The sequence below is a fragment of the Hyposmocoma kahamanoa genome, unplaced genomic scaffold (assembly GCF_003589595.1).
Source record: "Hyposmocoma kahamanoa isolate Upper Pololo Valley unplaced genomic scaffold, ASM358959v1 63, whole genome shotgun sequence".
Classification (NCBI taxonomy): Eukaryota; Metazoa; Arthropoda; class Insecta; order Lepidoptera; family Cosmopterigidae; genus Hyposmocoma; species Hyposmocoma kahamanoa.
Genome location: NW_020653851.1, coordinates 8,521,265 through 8,541,280, shown reverse-complemented (window position 1 = coordinate 8,541,280; position 20,016 = coordinate 8,521,265). Strand labels below are relative to the sequence as shown.

Genomic DNA, 20,016 nt, shown 5'->3' with positions numbered 1-20,016 from the left:
ATCGAGTACATAACCAGAAATAAAGACGAAATAAGGGCCATATATTCCTGGTAGCACATTAGCGATACAGCTCTTATAAATATCAACTCTCGTTTGCACTGAAATATAGACAGGCCAACTACTGACCTGTGTGAACGTCTCCGTATATTCCAAAAAATATTCTGTATTTATTGTAATAAAAATAATATCTCTAACAATGCCGTGCTGTTCTATTCAGTGGTGTGGGAAAAACAAAAACTAATTACAAAACAAACGGAATGACATTTCATCGGTAATTAAATATGTAATTTTGCAATTATCGTCCATTATAGCAAAGCTCAAGTTAACTGGTCGATTTGACGTGAAACAGTTGACACCCATTGACGACACCCATCAATTGTTTCGAACTCGGGCTGGCCAATCGGAGCGCAGTTGTCGCAGTAATGATATGGCAGAATAGTTTTCAAACAAATGAAATGACATTTCGTCTCTATTTCTGGTTATATACTCGATGACGTCACACAAACATAAACAAGTAAAATGTCATAACTATACTTCTTATCAATCATTTTACGGGAAAAGTAAATAAAAGAGGCAACTCCACATAATAACTACCTTCAATCCTGTGGATTTTGACAACTAAGGATGGAACATTACGATTCGATTTTTATGAAGATCGATTCAAGTCATCATTCATCAAGAATCTAACAATTTTTGTATTGATTTATTTCAACGCAATTTTCAAGCAAGTCGATTCAATAGAAAGGCTAATCGAATCGTCTAGATCAGATAGGAATAAACATTTTGTAATAATATAATAAAATTTAAACAAAACTCGATTTACAACAAAGTACTGGTTGTTAACAGTTTTTGCACTCGATTTTTGACAAAAATTTTTCAAACACGATTTTAAGATGTTATTCACATGAACATATTGGAAAAACATTGAGATATCAAGTGGAAGTCTTCAAAATATACGTGATAGTGTTACTAATTCCATTTATTGAGTGATTGCTTTGAAATTTTAACCGAAACGGTTTGTTTACTTTTCTCGTACAATGGATTGGAACAGATGATATAAATATTAATTAACTAACGGAAAATGCTGTTAAAAAGTTATCAATACAAATACTATCACGATAATTAAAAAAAATAAAATTATATTATTTTTGTTTACTTGAGTATCTGAAATATCATGAAAAAACAACAGGCATTACGGTAGGTGCGTGCAATTTAGATTTTTAAAGCGGTGCGTCATGATTTAAAGCGTACGCACTGCTTTTGATATCTGGCTTGAGTACAGTTAGCAATTTGCGTTTTTGGAATTTCTTATGCAAATAATTCGCGAAATTTTTAGCACATTAAATTTCTTTTCGGTTTTTTGGAGACTACAAAAACGAAGCTTACATTTCGCTTCGCGAACTGTACCTTTCTTTGTCTGTAACCTTTCTGTTAGTATTTAAACACATTGACTTTTTATATGATACGAAGTGACGTGTCGAACAAGTCGTGCGCTTGGTGGCAGGCGACACGCCTGACCATAAATAAGGTTGCATTGCCACTGCGCAAGTCACTCTGAGATATAAGTTGACAAGTCCCACATGCCTGTAATTTCACCAGCTCCCTTACCTTTCAAAACCGAAACGCAGTAATGCTCACATTACTGTTTGGCGGCAAAAATAGGTAAGGGCTTAAGTCAGTCAATACCTAATATTTTCCAAATTCTTGGAGGTATAATGTACTAAGTGTCAAGCTGTCGACTTAAGTATTTGGAATAACAGACGGAATGTAAAAATGGAATACTGTTTGATGTTTGCGTACCTGACATGTGTAAAATGGTGATATTAAAAAAAACACGTAATCCGTAGTAACTAGTCAATTGTAGGAGGCGCGACGGCGGGCAGCGGCGGCGGCGCGTCGGCCAGCGGCAGCGGCTTTGCTACGCCGATGCGAACGACGCCTCGCGGGGCACCTTTAAGGGCTGCCACAGCTTGCTCAAGGCTAGCATTTTCTAAGTTCTGTTCAATAAAGCAAGATGTCTCAGTGTTTTGTTTGATCATAATTATTATCATTTCCTTTAACAATTTAGAGGAAAGTAAATTTGCATGTTATTATTTCGATACTTCGGGGTAAAAAGGCGTAAAAGTAAATTTTATCAAAAAAAAAATTGTTTATGTAGGTACTCGAGGTCAATTTTCATGCTTCTGCTGGTCTACTCAAAATTTAGTTATACGCCAAACTAAACTATAACGTTCATAAAATTGTTGCTTTTGCTACCAAATTACAAAGTTTTGTAAAATGTGTAATTTGGTATTTACGCCCTTTCTTCCCAGAAGTATCGATTTATTTCATGTTGCGGTTTCTAACGCTAATACTGTAAGAATTGTTCCCTTAAAAGCTGGATTGTTTCCCACGTTGAATTCGTATCCGGCAGTTAAAAAGATGGGAGAGTTGAAAACGTTTGCTCATACCATATCTTTACTGTAGTGGTTGTGAAAAAGCATTGACAAGATATTATTTAAATAATCCACGTTACCTGGTCATTGACAAAGAGCAGTCGGTCTCCAGGAATAAGCCTTCCATCTTGTTGCGCCACTCCACCTGGCACCAGCGATCGAATCACGACCAACGTGTGCGATGGCCGCAGTGGGTCTTGGTAGTCAAGGATTGAGAAACCGAGACCGCGCTCGCCTTTTACTAGTTCTGTATGTAAATTACATCGAGTATATAACCAGAAATAAAGACGAAATAAGGGCCATATATTCCTGGTAACACATTAGCGATACAGCTCTTATATCAACTCTCGTTTGCACTGAAATATAGACAGGCCAACTACTGACCTGTGTGTACGTCTCCGTATATTCCAAAAAATATTCTGTATTTATTGTAATAAAGATAATATCTCTAACAATGCCGTGCTGTTCTATTCGGTGATGTGGGAAAAACAGCAAAACATCTAATTACAAAACAAACGGAATCACATTTCATCAGTAATTAAATATATAATGATTAGGCAGCATCTGCCGCCGTCCAGTCAACCCGTGACCATGGAGTGTGCAACCGTTCCAAAATATCGGGAAAATAAAAAGAAGTCATACCGTGGTAAGAAACCTGATATTAGTGATAATCATTTAGTGAATAACCACGAAACTCTTAAAATCTATATTAAATATGTAATTTTGCAATTTTCATCCATTATAGCAAAGCTCAAGTTAACTGGTCGATTTGAAGTGAAACAATTGACGATACTCATTGACGACACCCATTGACGACACCCGTCAATTGTTTCGAACTCGGGCTAGCCAATCGGAGCGCAGTAATGATATGGCAGAATAGTTTTCAAACAAATTAAATGACATTTCGTCTCTATTTTTGGTTATATACTCGATGGTAAATTAAAATACGTTGTAAACATATGTGCTTAATAAATAAAATTGAAGTTTAAAACGTCGTTTCGTAACTGGTTACGAAAAACAGTTAGATACATAGATGAAAGGGTTTTTTATTGTCATTACATTTAATGGTTTAAATTGTTGGGGTCTATATTTATAACATGATTTATACGACAATGGCTTGAGTTTGTTAGTAGACGAGCGAATGTGGGTGGATATATTAGTAAGCAAGCGACATGTCCACATTAACAAGATAAATATAGTTTTCTCTCTCTATTTTCGGGTCCGGCCCAACTTCTGAGCGAGTAAACTTGCACAAGCCATGGACGCATCGTTACGGTTTTCACTTACACAGCGCACTTCTATACGCAAGGATTTTTTGTTATAATATCAAGTGACGAAATGAACAAGTTGTGCACCTGATGGTAAGCTACACGCCTGTCCAAAACTATTGCAGTGTCACTCAGAGCTTTAAATCGCAAAGATCTGAGGGGCCCATGTGCCTGTAATTTCACCAGCACCTTTATTTACCCTTCCAAATCGGAACGGAATAATGCTCACATGTGTATGAGTTGACAAATGCGATTGCGCAAGTTTAGTCGTATTGAAGCTCGACTATAAACTACTTTTATCCAGTGTAATTACAAACATAATTCCGTGTTTTCATCAAGCATTACAAGTAACCGAGAAAGTTAGAATAGAAGTTAAAACAATTCAGAGTACTGTTTTTTTTTACAGTAGTTATTAATTACTGCCAACAATTTTCGCCTTCCTGACAATTACTCACCAATAATTTGCGGCTCTGAAGACCACATGGCGAGACCAGTAAGAGGCTCAAGGCTGCGCGAGCGCACTTTGCCATTGGTCAAAGACCCGCCTTCCTCTGCCCCTGCACCGGCTAGACTGCCGTCAGATTTTGCCTAAAATACGGATAATTGATTTATTACACATCAAAATCATACAAAACAATATTTTAATGTAATGTAACATAAATAATATCGCTTTCTTGTAGATTCCTTAGGTAATGTTTGTTTTTCCTCTTATCTGTTTTTGTATTGTGGCATCATCATTTTATTCTATTTATTTAACTGCCTCCGTGGCCGAACGGTTACCATGCTGGACTGCCACGCAGAGGTCCTAGTTTCGATCTCCAGGCCAGGAGAAATATGTGTATGGTTTTCATTTATTTATCTCGCGAGTTTGAGTGTAATTTGTGGTTGTCTATGTGTGTGTCCATGGCACCCGCGACACAGGGTTTCCCTAGTGCGGGGCTATGAGTGTTGCGTTATTATTATGTTATAATTATATTAAATCAGAAAGACAGTGTGGTTTTAAGAATTGTTTGAACCGCCATGAAATTGAATGCTGCGTTTTTTATACTATCCTAGATTACGACGACTTGTAGACGTTAGATATACTTCAGTCATACCTTGACGAGGGTAGGCGCAGGGGGGGCAAGGTCGAGCGGCGGTGCGGGCGCAGGCCTCGGTCGTGCACACACCATGCACACCTCACTCGACAACTCCTTCAGGATCGACACTACTTCCAGGTGATTCATGCCCAGCAGACGATGTCCGTTTACCTCTGATAAGACATACTAACATTAGGAGTTGTGATGCTACCACACCGAAGTCCAAATTAGAAATGTGTCTATATTTTCATGTTATCTCTTTGTGCCGATATTTGTTTTAATTAGTATTTGTTACCATTAACATTTACCATTATTATGTTCAATGAGATATCAAAATACTAAAAATATTTGTTCAAATTTTCTACGAATATATATATATATATATATATATATATATATATATATATATATACACAGTGGTGGTCGTATAATTGGAAACACTACAAACGGTCCTTGACATTATGTAAGAAACTTCACCGCAATCGTTTTTATTTTGAAATTAAACAATAAATAGGACAACAATAGGTTCAACGATTTATCACTTATTAGAAAAACAATATAAATCCCACTACACAAGTGCAGTTTCAATATTACATTACGGACAAACACTCAAATCAGTTTTAAGGTATAAACAATAATGGACAACTAATTAGAAACAACAACAAAAAAGTGTAAAAAAAACAACATTTTTTTAATTATTAGCAATTAGTATTTTTATTTACGAAATAGCTACTATCCACAGCCTACCAATATTTATAATTAATATTTAGTGGCGTATCCCTTATTCAATAATAGCTCTGCAACGACGTGACATTGATTCAATCAATGTCATACATTTTTCTAGAGGGATTGAATTCCATGCTTCAACAAAAGCTTCATATAATTCATTTTGACTGGTGTTACGTTTGTTTGAGACTTTTTTCTTAACAATATACCACAGTTTGTTTGAAAAAACAAATATACGCGATTTAAATCCGGAAAAATAGTTTCATTTCCTATGTGTAACAATCGCGAAAACCTAAGAACTCGAAACATACCACAGATTTTCTACCGGGTTTAAATCCGGACTATTTGCTGGCCAGTCTAAAACGGATATACGCTGTTCGCTAAGGAAACATTTGACGCTATTGGCCGTGTGTTTAGGATCATTGTCATGCTGAAAGATCCAGGTTACAGGCAAATGATCGTCCGAGTAGGGAATCATTGTGTCCTCTAAGATATTTTTGTACTGCCATTGATCCATTGTACCTTCAATCTTCCGAACGGGACCAACTCAACATTCGGAAAAACACCCCCAAACTTTAATGTTTCCGCCACCGTGCTTGACTGTGCTCCTTGTGTATTTATAATTAAAAGCACTGTTTACAGGACGTCTAGCATAGCGCTTTCCATCTGAATTCACCATGTTTATTTTCGTTTCATCTGAAAATAAAACTTTTTTCCAGTCTCGTACCGTCCAATTAACATATTTTTTGCGAATAATAATCGCTTCTCTCGATGTTGCTTGGTAAGAAGCGGTACCTTTCGAGAGGTTCTTCCAAACAATTTAGCTTCCATTAATCTTCGGCGTATCAGTCTTGATGAGACGTTTCTGGGATCATCAGGCGAAAAATTTCATTTTTAAACTGGTTTGAGCCTTTAAATGGGTCTTTTTTAGCAACACGAACTATTAGCTTATCTTCTCTGGGAGAGGTTTTTCTTGGCCGCGGCTTTCTAAGAACATTTTCAACAGTTCCATGTGTTTTATTGTGATCAATTGCATTAAAAACTTTCTTCACAGAACAATTTAAATGCTCAGCTATTCTTCTGTACGTCCACTTTTGATCTAAATGTAAATTAACAATTATTTGCCTAGTTGACGCGTCACAACTTTTCTTTTTTGAATTTTAAAAAAATAAAATTTTGAATTGCCGCCAAATTAATAGAAAACATAGAAAGAAATGTTATTGTTCAATTTAAAAACAAGAACGAGCTATAGATGCTTTTTTCAAATGTTTCTAATTAGACGTCCAAGCGGCCAGGAACAGAAAATATACTCGTAAATTGTGTAAGACTCATTTTATAATAAAAAGTAAGATATATTTTATTTTTTATGCATTTAATGATTTTTATTTGAGTGGCTATATTATTGCATGATGATTTATTATTGAATTTATATATTTTTCACGAACATTTGTACGTTGAAATTAAACTTCCTTCAATCATAAGAAGTGTTTCTAATTAAACGACCACCACTGTATATATATATAGATATATATATTATAAAATACCTCTATTCATAAAAGTTTCTGGTAACAATGATTCAGTATATAAAAATATTTAATAAACTAAACTAGTCCAGTCTCACCGAGCAACTCGTCTCCAGGGCGGTGCACCCCCGCTCGTCCTACGGGGCCCTCAGGCAGTACAGAGCGCACGTAATGGTGGGGACGTACCTCCCTCCCACCTTCCACGTCCACCGTCCCCTCTAACGAGATGCCAAGCCCACCTCCGCCACGCATTACTACTCCTACTACTATTTCCACATCATCACCTGGAATTAAAAAATATATAATTGTGGTTATTAGATGAGTGCACAAACGACTAGTTGCGTAGAAAAAGATAAGTACTATATTTAACAAAAGTTATTTCAATATAGCACAAGAATATAGTTTTTTTTTTAAACATGTTTACAACTTGTAGGCACGACTAAGATAATAATGTGACAACCGTACATACCCAGCGAAGTGTAGGCATTAACGCGTTTAACCGGCGGGAGTTCTCCCAATTGTCTTATTGTACTATGGCATAGTCGCGATAATAAAATGTAAGTTTAAGTCGTGCTGAAACCCTGGCTGGAAGCCGTTCTGCACTGCGTCTTTCAGCTGGTATTTGCCACTCGGAAACTTTTCTATCGCATCGATAGTCATCCTTTACAATACGTATTAGCAGAAAGAAATTAGCACGCACCCAAAATAGCCTGCCATTTCCTACGAATGGCGTCTCTCTGCTCGGGTGTGCGCGGCATTTCGAAATGCGGTTGCGCACGCGCAGGTGGCGGTGGCGCCGGCGACGCCGCCGGGGACGCCGACGCGCCATCCTCCACGCTCGAATCGCTAGACAAGCGTATACAAAAAGTTTTAAAATGGCAATTCAATATGAATTCGCTAGTACAGGATGTCTTTCAGTTTCTTTTTATTTATGATTTTGTTAATTGTTCCAGCTCCAATTTTTAGATACGAATGGGATCAACAAACTCTCGCAACTAACATAATGATGAAATAACATAATCTCCGTACGTAGTACTAAAAAAACTAACCTCAAAAGTAATTCATCCCCTGGTTTGCCACCCCTAGAGATGGAATATTCATCAAATTAAAATGGGATCACATCTGGAGGCGCCCCTTTTCCAATAAAAGAATCATCAAAATCGGTTCAAAAAAAATATACAATCGAATTGAGAACGACTTCAAAAAAAAGGAGGCGCCTTTTATAAGTCGGTTAAAAAGGGACATTTTCATGTAATGCGAATGCAGTGTTCTTGCGGCGGTCAGTCCGCCTTTATTTTCAATTATTTCAGCAGTCTCATTTATACGTTAAGGTAGTATCACTAACGTGGTATGCAGGTGCGTCATCTGTATATCGTGATCGTGGGGCGCGTTCTCGTTACGGTGCATGTGCAGGAAGGGGTTGTGTGGCGCAGCGACGACGGCTGCACTTTCGCCCGCCGCAATGGCCTGTTGCAGTTGTTCGAACTTCGGACCGCGCAAGTATCTAAATAACAATAAAAAATACTATTGAATTTAGATAACATGTAACGGTCCTACTATATAAACGTTTTTAATGATTGTAATAACCGTTTTTCTACTTAAATACTAAGCTGGTAGAAATAGTAAACATATTTGAACTTCGAGACAGGCGTTCAATTGGCCACGCTGTCTATCTTAGATAGCAATTTTTCTTCATTAATTTAATTTCTCACATTTTCTCGCGGGAAATCGTTATATATGTACAGAGGCCATTTTGAAACTTATACAAACTTTGTACAGTACAAACAGTCAAGAGCACATGAAGCTTGACACTTTGGACTTTGGACCATTCTCATTGCAAGCAGCATAGAGTTAAATTTAAACCTTTAGTGTCAAGCTTGACGTGCTCTTGACCCTGTACGATCAATTCCTCAACTTTTTTTTCTTGTCCTGCAATACCGTCCTTCGAGGCCATTGACTCTCCCTCGGACTTCGGCTGTATATTTGTTTTTCATTTATCAAAAATATAAAAATATATTACATATTACAGTACAATTTAACCCAATAAATCCCCATCAGAGCAAAATATTTACATTTTTTAAATATACTTGTAAAGCATGTTATAAGCTCAAGCGTAACAATTTTGACGGAAAAAGTTGTGTTATTAATGTGCCATGTCATAAAATGAATAAAAAGTTACGCTTAACAGTGAGTTTGAGCAAATAAAACATCATATTTGGGGGTCCTCCCCGGACGACGTACCATTATTTTCCTGTGCGTCTTGCGCACCCTGAGCAACAATCTGCCAACCTTACACCGATTGGCTAATCCTTTCACCACGATGACAAACGTCAACGTGTATAGCCATCGATACGATAAGAAGAAGGCTTTAGTAGATGAGAACAAGACTGTAACGCATAGATTCCCAAACTTTTTGGCTCACCGCCCATTTAGGTAAGATAAAAAAATGTCAACGCCCACCACTACAAAAAATAATTGAAAACACGTATTTTTCATATCAACTTACATTGACTTACAAATAAATGGACGACGGGTCTAATACAAAAACCACGAAAAAAATGTCCCAAGTCAACCTATTCGAAATTTAAATTGTAATGTCATCGCAGTATCGCGCTGTCAGTCGAACAAATGAAGACTAAAGCGGAGTTTGGCGCTCTGTATACGATTTTAGCGCCTTACAAGTGCGGACACTTTTTAGCGCGGACCCGACGTCCATATAATTGTAAGTCAATGTCAACTTAACACAAAAATCACAAGGAAAAAAAAATTATAGTCTTTGTAGCGTAATTTATATGTATAGATAATTCAGAGTTTTTCAATAGCGGTGGCACCCCCTGGAGAGCATCAACGCCTCTCAATTGCTTCCGAGGTACCTACCCTAGAACTCTTCAGCGCCCACTGGGGCTGCAGGGCTCACTTTGGAAAACTATGCTGTAACGTATAACCCAAACCCATTCATAGTTTGGACGATACTCTAATACAAATAACTCCAACCAATGCACTCCAATACAAATAGCCTATATATAACCAATATGGAGTATATAATAATAAAACAAATAGTCTACAGAATCCCTCATGGATTCCGTAGGCTATTTGTTCTCATAAAGACCAAAAACCTTAATACTTTTTACGTATAATAGACAAAAGCTTGGTAAAATTTTGTTATGTTAGATATTTTTAGAGTTGCAACACTGACATTATTTGAGATTTTTTCTCAAAATATATGTTGGCAATATATGATTTCGTAAATTAAAAATTGTTCATCTGCATTATTAACTTTACACATCTCGATGCCTGCTAGTACATAGTTACTCGTACGCACCTTTCAAGCTCCAAAGTGACAATATTGCCGCTCTGTTTCAACGCATCCACAGCCCTCTGGTTAGATTTACCAGCAAGCGAGACTCCGTCCACGGCAACGATACGATCGTTTACCCGCACTTTTCCGCTGAGTGCAGCCGCACTACCCGGCGTTACCGATTTCACAAATATACCTGATAGTTCTTCTTTTTCACACACGTAGCCTGTAAAAATTAATTTTAAAAATCAATAAATGAAATGCCGTTTAAACCCAATCATCAGTAAATGAAAGTTAAAAACTTTCAAACATAATCATTGACCTACCAACAAATTGGCGTTGTGTCTAATTCAAAAACCACGAAAAAATGTCCGAAGTTAACGTATACAAACGTAGTGACATGTAATGAAATATAAAAAAATTGAAACATTTAATTTAAATTGTAACGTCACTGCAGTACTGCCTAATTTTGCTTGCAACAATTTAAGGGCCCAATAACACCATATTCAGCTTCTACTAAAAAGTTAACAAAATGCACCATATTTAGCTTCGACAAAACATTACTTTAACACAAGAGTCATGGAGGAGCCTTTATTGTAAATATTAATTATTTTTATGTATATGTCGCATTTTATACAAATTCACTTAAAGTTATTAATTATTTCTTTAAGTGAATTTGTATACAATTCGACAGATACATACAGAGTTGGGCAGATACATACAAACAAATATTGCTAATATTAAAATAACCATGTACTATAAGAAATATACCGATGTTCCAACAACACGTAAACGCAAATGTCCGTAATTCCGAAAACCGATTTATAATAAAACCGTTACGCTTTCAAGTAATTTTTGATGCTTTTCACAAAGACAAAATTAGCTTTTGTTTTGTAATATTCCTAAAACAATACATTTGATATTATGAAAATTCGAGCTAACGTTATTTGTACGTATATTTGTTTTTTCAAACAAACCGACGTTTCGGGCCCTTTACAGGTCCCATGGTCACGGTTGACTGGGACATGGGACCTGTAAAAGGCCCGAAACGTCGGTTTGTTTGAAAAAACAAATATACGCGATTTAAATCCGGAAAAATAGTTTCATTTCCTATGTGTAACAATCGCGAAAACCTAAGAACTCGATACTATACAACTGTACAAAATAACAATTTTAAATGATAACCATGATAATACGATATATTTGTATAGTGAAAATATGTTACAAAATCCTGTTTTTACGCTTACTATAGTAATTTTTACAAATTATTTTTATATAGTACTGCATGATTGACAACCGAAGAGTCGAACAGAAGTCGAAAAACTGTTGCGCGATTGACGCTCTGGGTCCGATTTTAACGCCCTATAGGTGACGACACTTTTTAGCGCGAACCCGACGTCCATTTGTTAGTAGGTCAATGAACATAATCTTAACTCGAAAGTCAGCCTGAAGTTCAGAGAGAACTGTTGCGAACGCAACAGAATTTTTTTCATTTAATTTAATGTTTTTTTTATGACACTAAATGACGGGACGATAAAGTCGTCTGGTGATAAGTGACATGCATATTCATAACAGTTGCAGTGACACTCAAGTGTTTTAAATCACAAAGACTGGGACACTGCCACTGCGCCCGCCACCATTGACAAGTCCCATGTGCCTTTAACTTCACCAGCACTGTTACCCTTCAAAACCGAAACGCAGTAATGCTCATATTAATGCTTAGCGACAGAAAGAGGTAAGGCGGTAATACTTCCCTGGACGAACTCTTTCACAAGGAGCTCTACAGCTTCTAGTCTCGCTCGCTTAAGGGCCTATTACGTAGGCTGGGGGTTCTATTTTGCACTAATCAACTAACACCACATAAATGCTATTTTATCCCTACGACACATTTAACGCCTTTTTTGTAAAAACTATCAAAGCTCAAAAAAAACCGTTCATTTTTTATTTGTTCTTCCATATTAAGAAACCACGACTGTTTAACGATTAATGGCACTACTTCTGTAAACTAGTTACCTATTGTCTATATTACAGTCAACTATAAATCGTCTTTGATTTAATGAGTTCGTCGAAATCCCCTACATCTTCTACTTAGGTCTGGCGACTGACAAGAACTGTCAAATATGTACACACTTTGAAACCTCCGTGTTTGAATTTCTAAAGTTCTTGCAATTTCCTAGGGTCGTATTCCAGAACTCTACTCAATGCTGAAGTCACGATTTGAGCAGACTTGAGTATGATTTCAAGCACTGGAAATACGACCCTAATGGCAAGGACTTGAATATGATTTCTAGTGCTTTGAATCATACTCAAGTCCTGATTTGAGCATTGAGTAGAGTTCTAGAATACGACCCTCAATAAGAGTCTATTGCCGAAATACAATATTACAATAAAAAACTCAGTGACTTGATGATGAAAATAATTTTGCCTTTGAAATAAAGCAAAATTATTTTATATGGCCCTGGATTTAACTTACCAGCTATTGTAATACCAAGTCCATTTTCATCTTTTTTTAACTGAACTGTGAATCTGTCTACTTCCGGTGACTCTGCATCTGTAAAACCAATTATTTTGATTATAAATGCAATAGGCAGTTGCATATTTGCAAAGAAGTTAAGAATGATCAACTTATTTTTTGCGATACATAGTCTCGGTCTACTAATTAGGGACACATAGCATTGAATACAATAAGTACTGTTACCTTTTAGTCAAAATGGAAATTTCTAAGCATTGAATATCAAAGTAATTATGTTTTGTTGTTAATTAGTAAGTTCTTTTATCAATAATATACACTTTTCACTCTCAAACACAAGAGACAGATTCTATAGAGACAGATCAGAATTTAATTGGATCTATCCCTCATTGACGCCATAAAATCCAAAATAAATTAAAATTATAAACATTTAATACCAGTTTCAGGAGGTGGTGTAATAGAGCTATCGAAGACGAATCTGGAGGCCGTATTGTTGTTGGTGATAGGTGTTGGTTGCGTGTGGAATACTTGTTCGAAGCCTGCTTCGAGGAGGTAGCGGTCTAGGGATTCAGGGTCTGAGAGTAACCTGTGAATAAGAGACATACACATTATATCAACAATTAGTACACAACATCAATTTGTACCTATACAAGGTTTGTTCTTCATATATATATAAAGATATACCTTTCACGCAGTGTTGGGCAAAATTTAATTTTTCTGGCAATTAAGTGGTTAGGGGGTGGTTAGGGTTTGGGTTAGGGGTGAGTTAGGGTTTGGATTAAGGGGGTTAGGGGTGAGTTAGGGTTTGGGTTGGGGGGTTAGGGTGTGAGTTAGGGTCTGGGTTAGGAGTGGCATTGGGGGTGGTTTTAATTGTTAGTTTCAATTGTTTCTTAGAACAACTAAAAAAATTAATTGCAATTAATTTAATGCGACGTGTCGCAATTGATTTAATTGCAATTGATTTCAATTGAATTGATTTTTTAATCTGTTTGAATTTCTGATTGAGATTAAATTAATTAACGCCCAACACTGCTTTCACGCAGATAACTAGAAGAAGATAACTACTATAAAGATTGTCTCCTTGGACAAGTAGAGGAGAATTAAGGTCTGAATAGTACAGGTAATTTCCGCAGAGTTACAAAAGAAGACTATACAGTTTAAAGCTGAGGGTACACCAGAGATGTGCGAGGTAGCTCGGTGGTGCGAGGATGTTTAGCGGCGCTGTGAAACGGTGTGATTGTTTTCATCATAATTGTGCGAGTTAGCTATGCGGTGGAGTATGCGTAGCGAAGCTGTGAAACGGTGTGTAGCTGAGCGGTGCGAGGATTAGTAGCAGACTCTTTTTAGCTGTACGCAAATGGGATGCGGTGTGGTGGGGTGAGCGGAGGCGACGGCTCGCTCACGTACCTCGCACACATTCCTCGCTCGAATCCCTCGCTCGCATCCCTCGCACACATCTCTCGCTTTTTGTGTACGTAAACCACCACCACCAGAGCTGCGCTAAGCGAGGCTAGGAAAATGAAGTAAACCTATTGGTGGAATTTCCCTCGCACACCGCCAAGCTCATCTCTAATCTCTAGATTTGTAAAACGAACTTTGACTTAGCAAACACAGCGAGCTGTGCCTACGTTTAAGCAAGAACCTAAATTAAATTAGAGTTTACTTGGTAATTGCTTACTAAACTGAGGCAAAGTTCGTTTCGGAAACACGAATAACTTGCTTAGCTTAGCATTTTAAATTAGTCGAAATCAAGTGTGTTTTATAAATCCCGGATTAATGGCCCCCATATAAGGAATGATTTGTCTTCACAATTCATCGTTTCAAGTCTGACACGATGAATCAGTCGATTGAGACGACGAATCGATAGTGTATGTTTATTTTATTTTATTTTAACTTATTGGAAGATCAACGGCTATCTTACAGAGTAAAAACTAAAATAATAATGGAGTCAATTATACGATACTATACGATAGACACATATTAATTAATGAGCATTAAATTATAACTATGTAACTAGTAACTATACTATATAGGTAATGACATTTTCGCAACACTTAGTAAATACCTACTAGCAAAAACAAAGTAACGATTATGTCGTACATGATTAACTTGAACGTCAAGGGAGTAGCGACGGATCGATACGGTTATCGTGATGATCGATCGTCGACGACTCCTCGTCTGTATTTTTTTTTCTCAATATATGTATATGATTGTCTCAATAGGTACCTGGCGGGCACGACTGGTGCGAGTGAGGCGTGCACGGCGGCGGGGTCAACAGCACGCGCGACTACTAAACGTACTCGCGATCCCGACGCGCGTAACACACCTGCTACTTGCTCTGATCCCATTTCTGTTAAGTGAGCCTGCAATTCATAACACAACAACGTGTTGAAATGTATGCGATGTATTCTTATACATGTCTTTATGTAAAAGGAAAGTAGACATCATTGAACTTATCAAGGGTAAGTTTGTCAAGCAGCTCTACATTAATTTTTTTTTAACTATAGAAATAAACACACGCGCGAAATGAAACTCAAATATACGTATAGTAGAGCATGTACATGCCTAAAACTACACTGAGCTTTTAAAAGTTCCTACTACACATGCATTAAAATTATAAACTGCCAAGTGAAATAAATAAAACTGCTTTAATCGAATATCATATAAAAGTACTACAGTGTGAATGAGTGTTTAGAACAATAACTTGGCGTAATCGAAAAAGAATACGGCGTACTATGCTTTTTTATAACTCGAGACTTATAGAGATTATAAGTTTTTATCATTAGATATTTGCATGCTATATGATACATGAGAAATATGTTTTTAGTGGTACTGTTTTTGTTTACCAATGTTTGTTATACCATGTTTGACTAGTAGGGAAGGTACTTTAAATATTGCTACGTTTGTATAGAGTTACCCTAGTTGACTTATTATACTATGGCACAGCTGTTACCTTATCGTAAGTATCGTGGGTGATAAATACACGATGAAAAAATCACAGTGATCAGCCGTCAAATAGCATCACCGTGACTTTTTACGAAGGAACAACTTTCCAAAATCACATAGGATATTCCTTTGTTACATTAACTGTCTCTGTCACTCACGACGATACGAAGTATTTTACACAAATCGCGATCTCCGTTCTGTAGAGACTGGCAACTGCGCTACCCATTATAGTTTGCTTTTATTTTTAAATTCTAATTATGAACCAAGAAATAATATCAGTGTAAATACCGTGTAAATATTGTAAATACAAATTAGATAATTGTACAAAATTGATCCAAAATAATAAAAACGCTGCAAGGTCTTATTAACGAATAATGCGACAGGTTATAAAACTGTGAAGGTTAATGCATCTTTTCAAATGGAATTAAACGTTACTTCAAAGTGAGTAATAATATCGACTATTAGAAAGTAGCCGCTTGCCAAAACCGTATAACGTGATGTAAGTGACAGGCGTGATAAAATCATGGTGATTTGTCACTCTGATATGTTTGTAACTGGAACGATAGTCACGGTGATAGAAATGTAACTCTTTTCCCCATCTCTAGTATAGTGAGTAACCACTCAGGTATCACTGCAATGAAGACAAACTGCTACAACATCAACAACAAAAGAACAACACTAAGTCGTCACATAGATGGTACTCACATCCCCAATCTGCAAAATATGGTCTCCGGATTTGAGCCGTCCATCCCGGTCGGCGACTCCGCCTGCTAATATTGTTTTTACTATTACACCACTCGTTCTAGCACCAATTATTCCTGAAAATTGTAGACAAGGTTCAATTTATATGACACATTAAAAAGAAAAGCAAGAAAGTTTAAAATGAATACAAAGATGTAACAAACACAAAGAAATTCGCAAGGTCTGCCAAGTCAGCCGGTTTAGAGCTGTTTAAGCCCTGGCATGGCAACATACACAGATTCAAGGCCAGTTATATTGAAGGAATTTTTCCTTGTGTTTGATCTTTGTATCAATAATAAGAAAAAGAAGAACAAATTTTTGTTTGTTTATCTTTAGTTCATAGTAAATAAACTAAAAATTTTTATTGTGTTCATAATGTTGCAACAATTACAAATGATTGATCATTAAATAATAAGGCAAACACTTTGGAATGCGAAGAAACTACTCATTCTTCTAGTATACTAATAAATACAAAATTATTAATTACCGAAGCCAAGTCCTGTTCCATCATTAACAAGATTGATAACCTCCACCTGTGCCCAGTCGCCCGCCACGATATTGTGGGACGTCGACGCAAGATCGTCATTGCGTGACAAATCCAGGATTCCTCGACACTGTGAGATAAAAATTTAATGTATTATTATTAAAATATCATTATCAAAGCTATTCTGTGAGTTTTAGTATTTTAATTGATTCTTTTCTATTACATTGAATTACAAAAAATTGCAATACCTTTGTGCAGGGGCTTTATGTATGAATACCTAATGTAATCTTAAGACCTATCAATAAATCTATATCTATGCAATAAATAAATTAATTTACTGTGTTTGACTAAAGTTTAATGAAATGGAATAATTCATTTTAAATTAACTCTATTTAATTAGCCAGAGCCTACAGTTTATTAGAAATTCTCTTAGCTTCGAAAATCTTTTAAATGTTGTAGTAGCAGTAGAGCTCCTTGTGAAAGAGTTCGTCCAGGGAAGTACTGCCACCTTACCTATTTCTGTCGCCAAGCGGTAATGTCACCATTACTGTGCTCCGGTTTTGAAGGGTAAGGGTGCTGGTGAAATTACAGGCACATGGGACTTTTCAACTTATGTCTCAGGGTGAGAGACGCTGTGGCAGAGCCCCTCTAATCTTTGTGATTAAAAGCTCTCAGTGGCAGTGCAACCGTTATGGACAGGCGTTTAACTTACCATCAAGCACACGACTTGTTCGTTCCGTCACTTGTTATAAAAAAAAAATGTTCATGATGCACTGAACTACTGAATCATTAAATTATAATTAAGTCGACTCATGGACATGGAGCATGGAACATGTTCCAAAACAATAGGAAAATAATTAGAAGTCCTAATGTGAAAACCCTGTAACTGGCTAATTATTTAGAGAATAACCGTAAAGTCTTAGATTGTATATTTTTTAAATCATTGTTTTAAGAATACTATTGACAAACTGCATAGTATAGGGCATCTCCTTAGCCATAGGTTAACTGACCATCTTACTAGAGTCTGTCACATAATATGTCACATAGACATTTACTTTTTTAATTGTCCTCTTGTGAGTCAACATGTTTAAGATATGCCTCGGCCAAGGGTCCCATAAGCCACGTTTGAAGACTCTCATACTATAATAGTCAATATATTTAGTACAACACTGTTCATCAGTATTACCACTAAGAATACAGCTACAAAAATGGAAGTACTTGATAACTAAGAAGTATTATCACAACAATATCCACCTTTTATAGTATTCTGATAATTCATAGGGTAAATTAATACCACTGCACTTGCTACAAGCCTATCATGCAAGTTTTGCTTGTTCTACTTTCTTTTTATGCAAATATAACCATTATATACCAATTTTACATTATATTTTACCTGTTTAGGAGACATGTTAGAGTCAACAGATCCACTATCTAGCCCCAAAATCCGTTCATTGTCAGAACCAGAACCAAAATCCAAGCTCTGTGGTGGTGACACTTGTGGCACTCTCTGCTCCTCTTCGCCTTCTTGGCCTCCATAGAGACTCCTGCCCTGTAGTGCTAGTTCACCTGAAATATTAGATTTTTTATGGTGAATACTGACAAATTAGTCTTTGTCGCAGAAATGGTGCAGTGGGTTATTACATTAATATGTATGCCTAAAACTGTTAAACTGTACTTATAAATCTGCACTTTATTAGCATGTCTGTATTTGGTCTGTACCTGTATACACACATTTGGTAGTTAACAATGCCAGACTGGCTACAGGCAATGAAGTGTGTCAGTCAGACATACATACTTTGGCCTTCACTAAGTGTCATCTTTAAAGGTATGAAGAACTGACTTGAAAAAGAAAATAATTCTGTAAATATTGCAACATAGTAGTGACTTCAATTCGAATATGTCAGTATTCAGAAAAACATTATTGTCATGATAGTTAGTATAGTTATATGTATATTGTGAAATAAGTAAGTACAGAGTCAAAAGCATATCAAGCTTGTCACTTAAGATTGAAATCCAACTCTATGCCGCTTAAGATAAGAATGGTTCAAAGTTCAAAGTGTCAAGCTTGACATGCTCTTGACTGTACAATATTGTAAAAATTACCAGCAGGAGTAATGTCGAAATCTCCAGGCAAAATAGATGGATGATTGGCTACTTGTGTAGCAAGCATTCCCACAGAATCGTGAAGGGTGGCTATACTTCTCAATATGGGGCTTTCTAACAAGTTGATTAGCATATTCAAGTCATCATTGGTAGCAGCCTGCAAAATTGACTCATTATTAAGGTGTAGTATTGTGTTAAGCTAAAAAGATCAAGGATTCACTTCACAAATATCTTAAACAGTTAGTAAGTACGCAATATACGTAGCCGATATATATTTATAATAGTGTAACAGTAATAAAACAAAAGGCACATGAATAAATAATCATGCAAAGATTATGTAGAATAGTTACATACCTTCAATTTTGGATCATCGCTTTGATCCACTGCTGCTTTCACACTTTCCAACTGCTGCAGGGCATTGGAAATATTTACCCCTAGATGCATTGTGACAATATACTGGTTTATATCCCGGTAATTACATAAAATGGATGACTTTCCTATCTTTGAAAGACAAAACAACCACTATTTGTATTTGACGTAGGTAGGGATAAACATTACGATTCAATGTTTATGAAGATCGATTCAATTGCACACGATATAGCGATTTTTTAATCGATTAACTTCAATGCGATTTTTAAGCGAATCGTTTCAAAATTAAATCGAAACGAATCGTCTAGCTAGATCACATTCATAATTTAAACAAAAAAGTTTCTACTCCTTAATGATTTAGTCAAGTAAAGAAACGAAAAATATAGAGGAGGACAATGCTTTGGACATTAAGTTATACGACATAATTATTGAAATGTTTAGTCAAATGTAAAGGATTAACATAATTGAACAGAAAAAAATGTATTTTCAATATTATTATTATTTCAATTAAATCATGTAAGAAAGGTGTTTGATTATTACAAATTTGGAAACGATTTTTATGAAATCGGTTCAA

The 20,016-nt window shown here is 36.3% G+C and overlaps 1 protein-coding gene across 1 annotated transcript; it reads right to left on the bottom strand.

Moving 5' to 3' along the window:
- Positions 1-369: 369 nt before the first annotated feature.
- LOC113229909 (patj homolog) lies at positions 370-19,618 on the bottom strand. Its single transcript, XM_026463601.1, has 16 exons — positions 19,428-19,618; positions 19,074-19,230; positions 18,364-18,536; positions 16,974-17,100; positions 16,451-16,563; positions 15,026-15,162; positions 13,237-13,385; positions 12,803-12,880; positions 10,354-10,555; positions 8,377-8,535; positions 7,732-7,877; positions 7,130-7,315; positions 4,801-4,955; positions 4,159-4,291; positions 2,516-2,682; positions 370-1,997 (listed from the first exon to the last, which is right to left on the bottom strand). Exons 1-16 carry the CDS (start codon positions 19,515-19,517, stop codon positions 1,851-1,853), a joined length of 2,319 nt encoding a protein of 772 aa, XP_026319386.1. The 5' UTR covers positions 19,518-19,618; the 3' UTR covers positions 370-1,850.
- Between the last annotated feature and the right edge of the window lie 398 nt (positions 19,619-20,016).

What these genes read in the sequence shown, in the direction of transcription:
- LOC113229909 (XM_026463601.1), bottom strand. Translation starts at nt 19,517, where the DNA reads ATGCATCTAGGGGTAAATATTTCCAATGCCCTGCAGCAGTTGGAAAGT. An exon ending in TACACCACCTCCTGAAACTG is followed by an intron (nt 12,881 to 13,236) that starts GTATTAAATGTT and finishes TTGGTTTTACAG; the next exon opens with ATGCAGAGTCACCGGAAGTA. An exon ending in GAAATGGCAGGCTATTTTGG is followed by an intron (nt 7,316 to 7,731) that starts GTGCGTGCTAAT and finishes TTTTAATTCCAG; the next exon opens with GTGATGATGTGGAAATAGTA.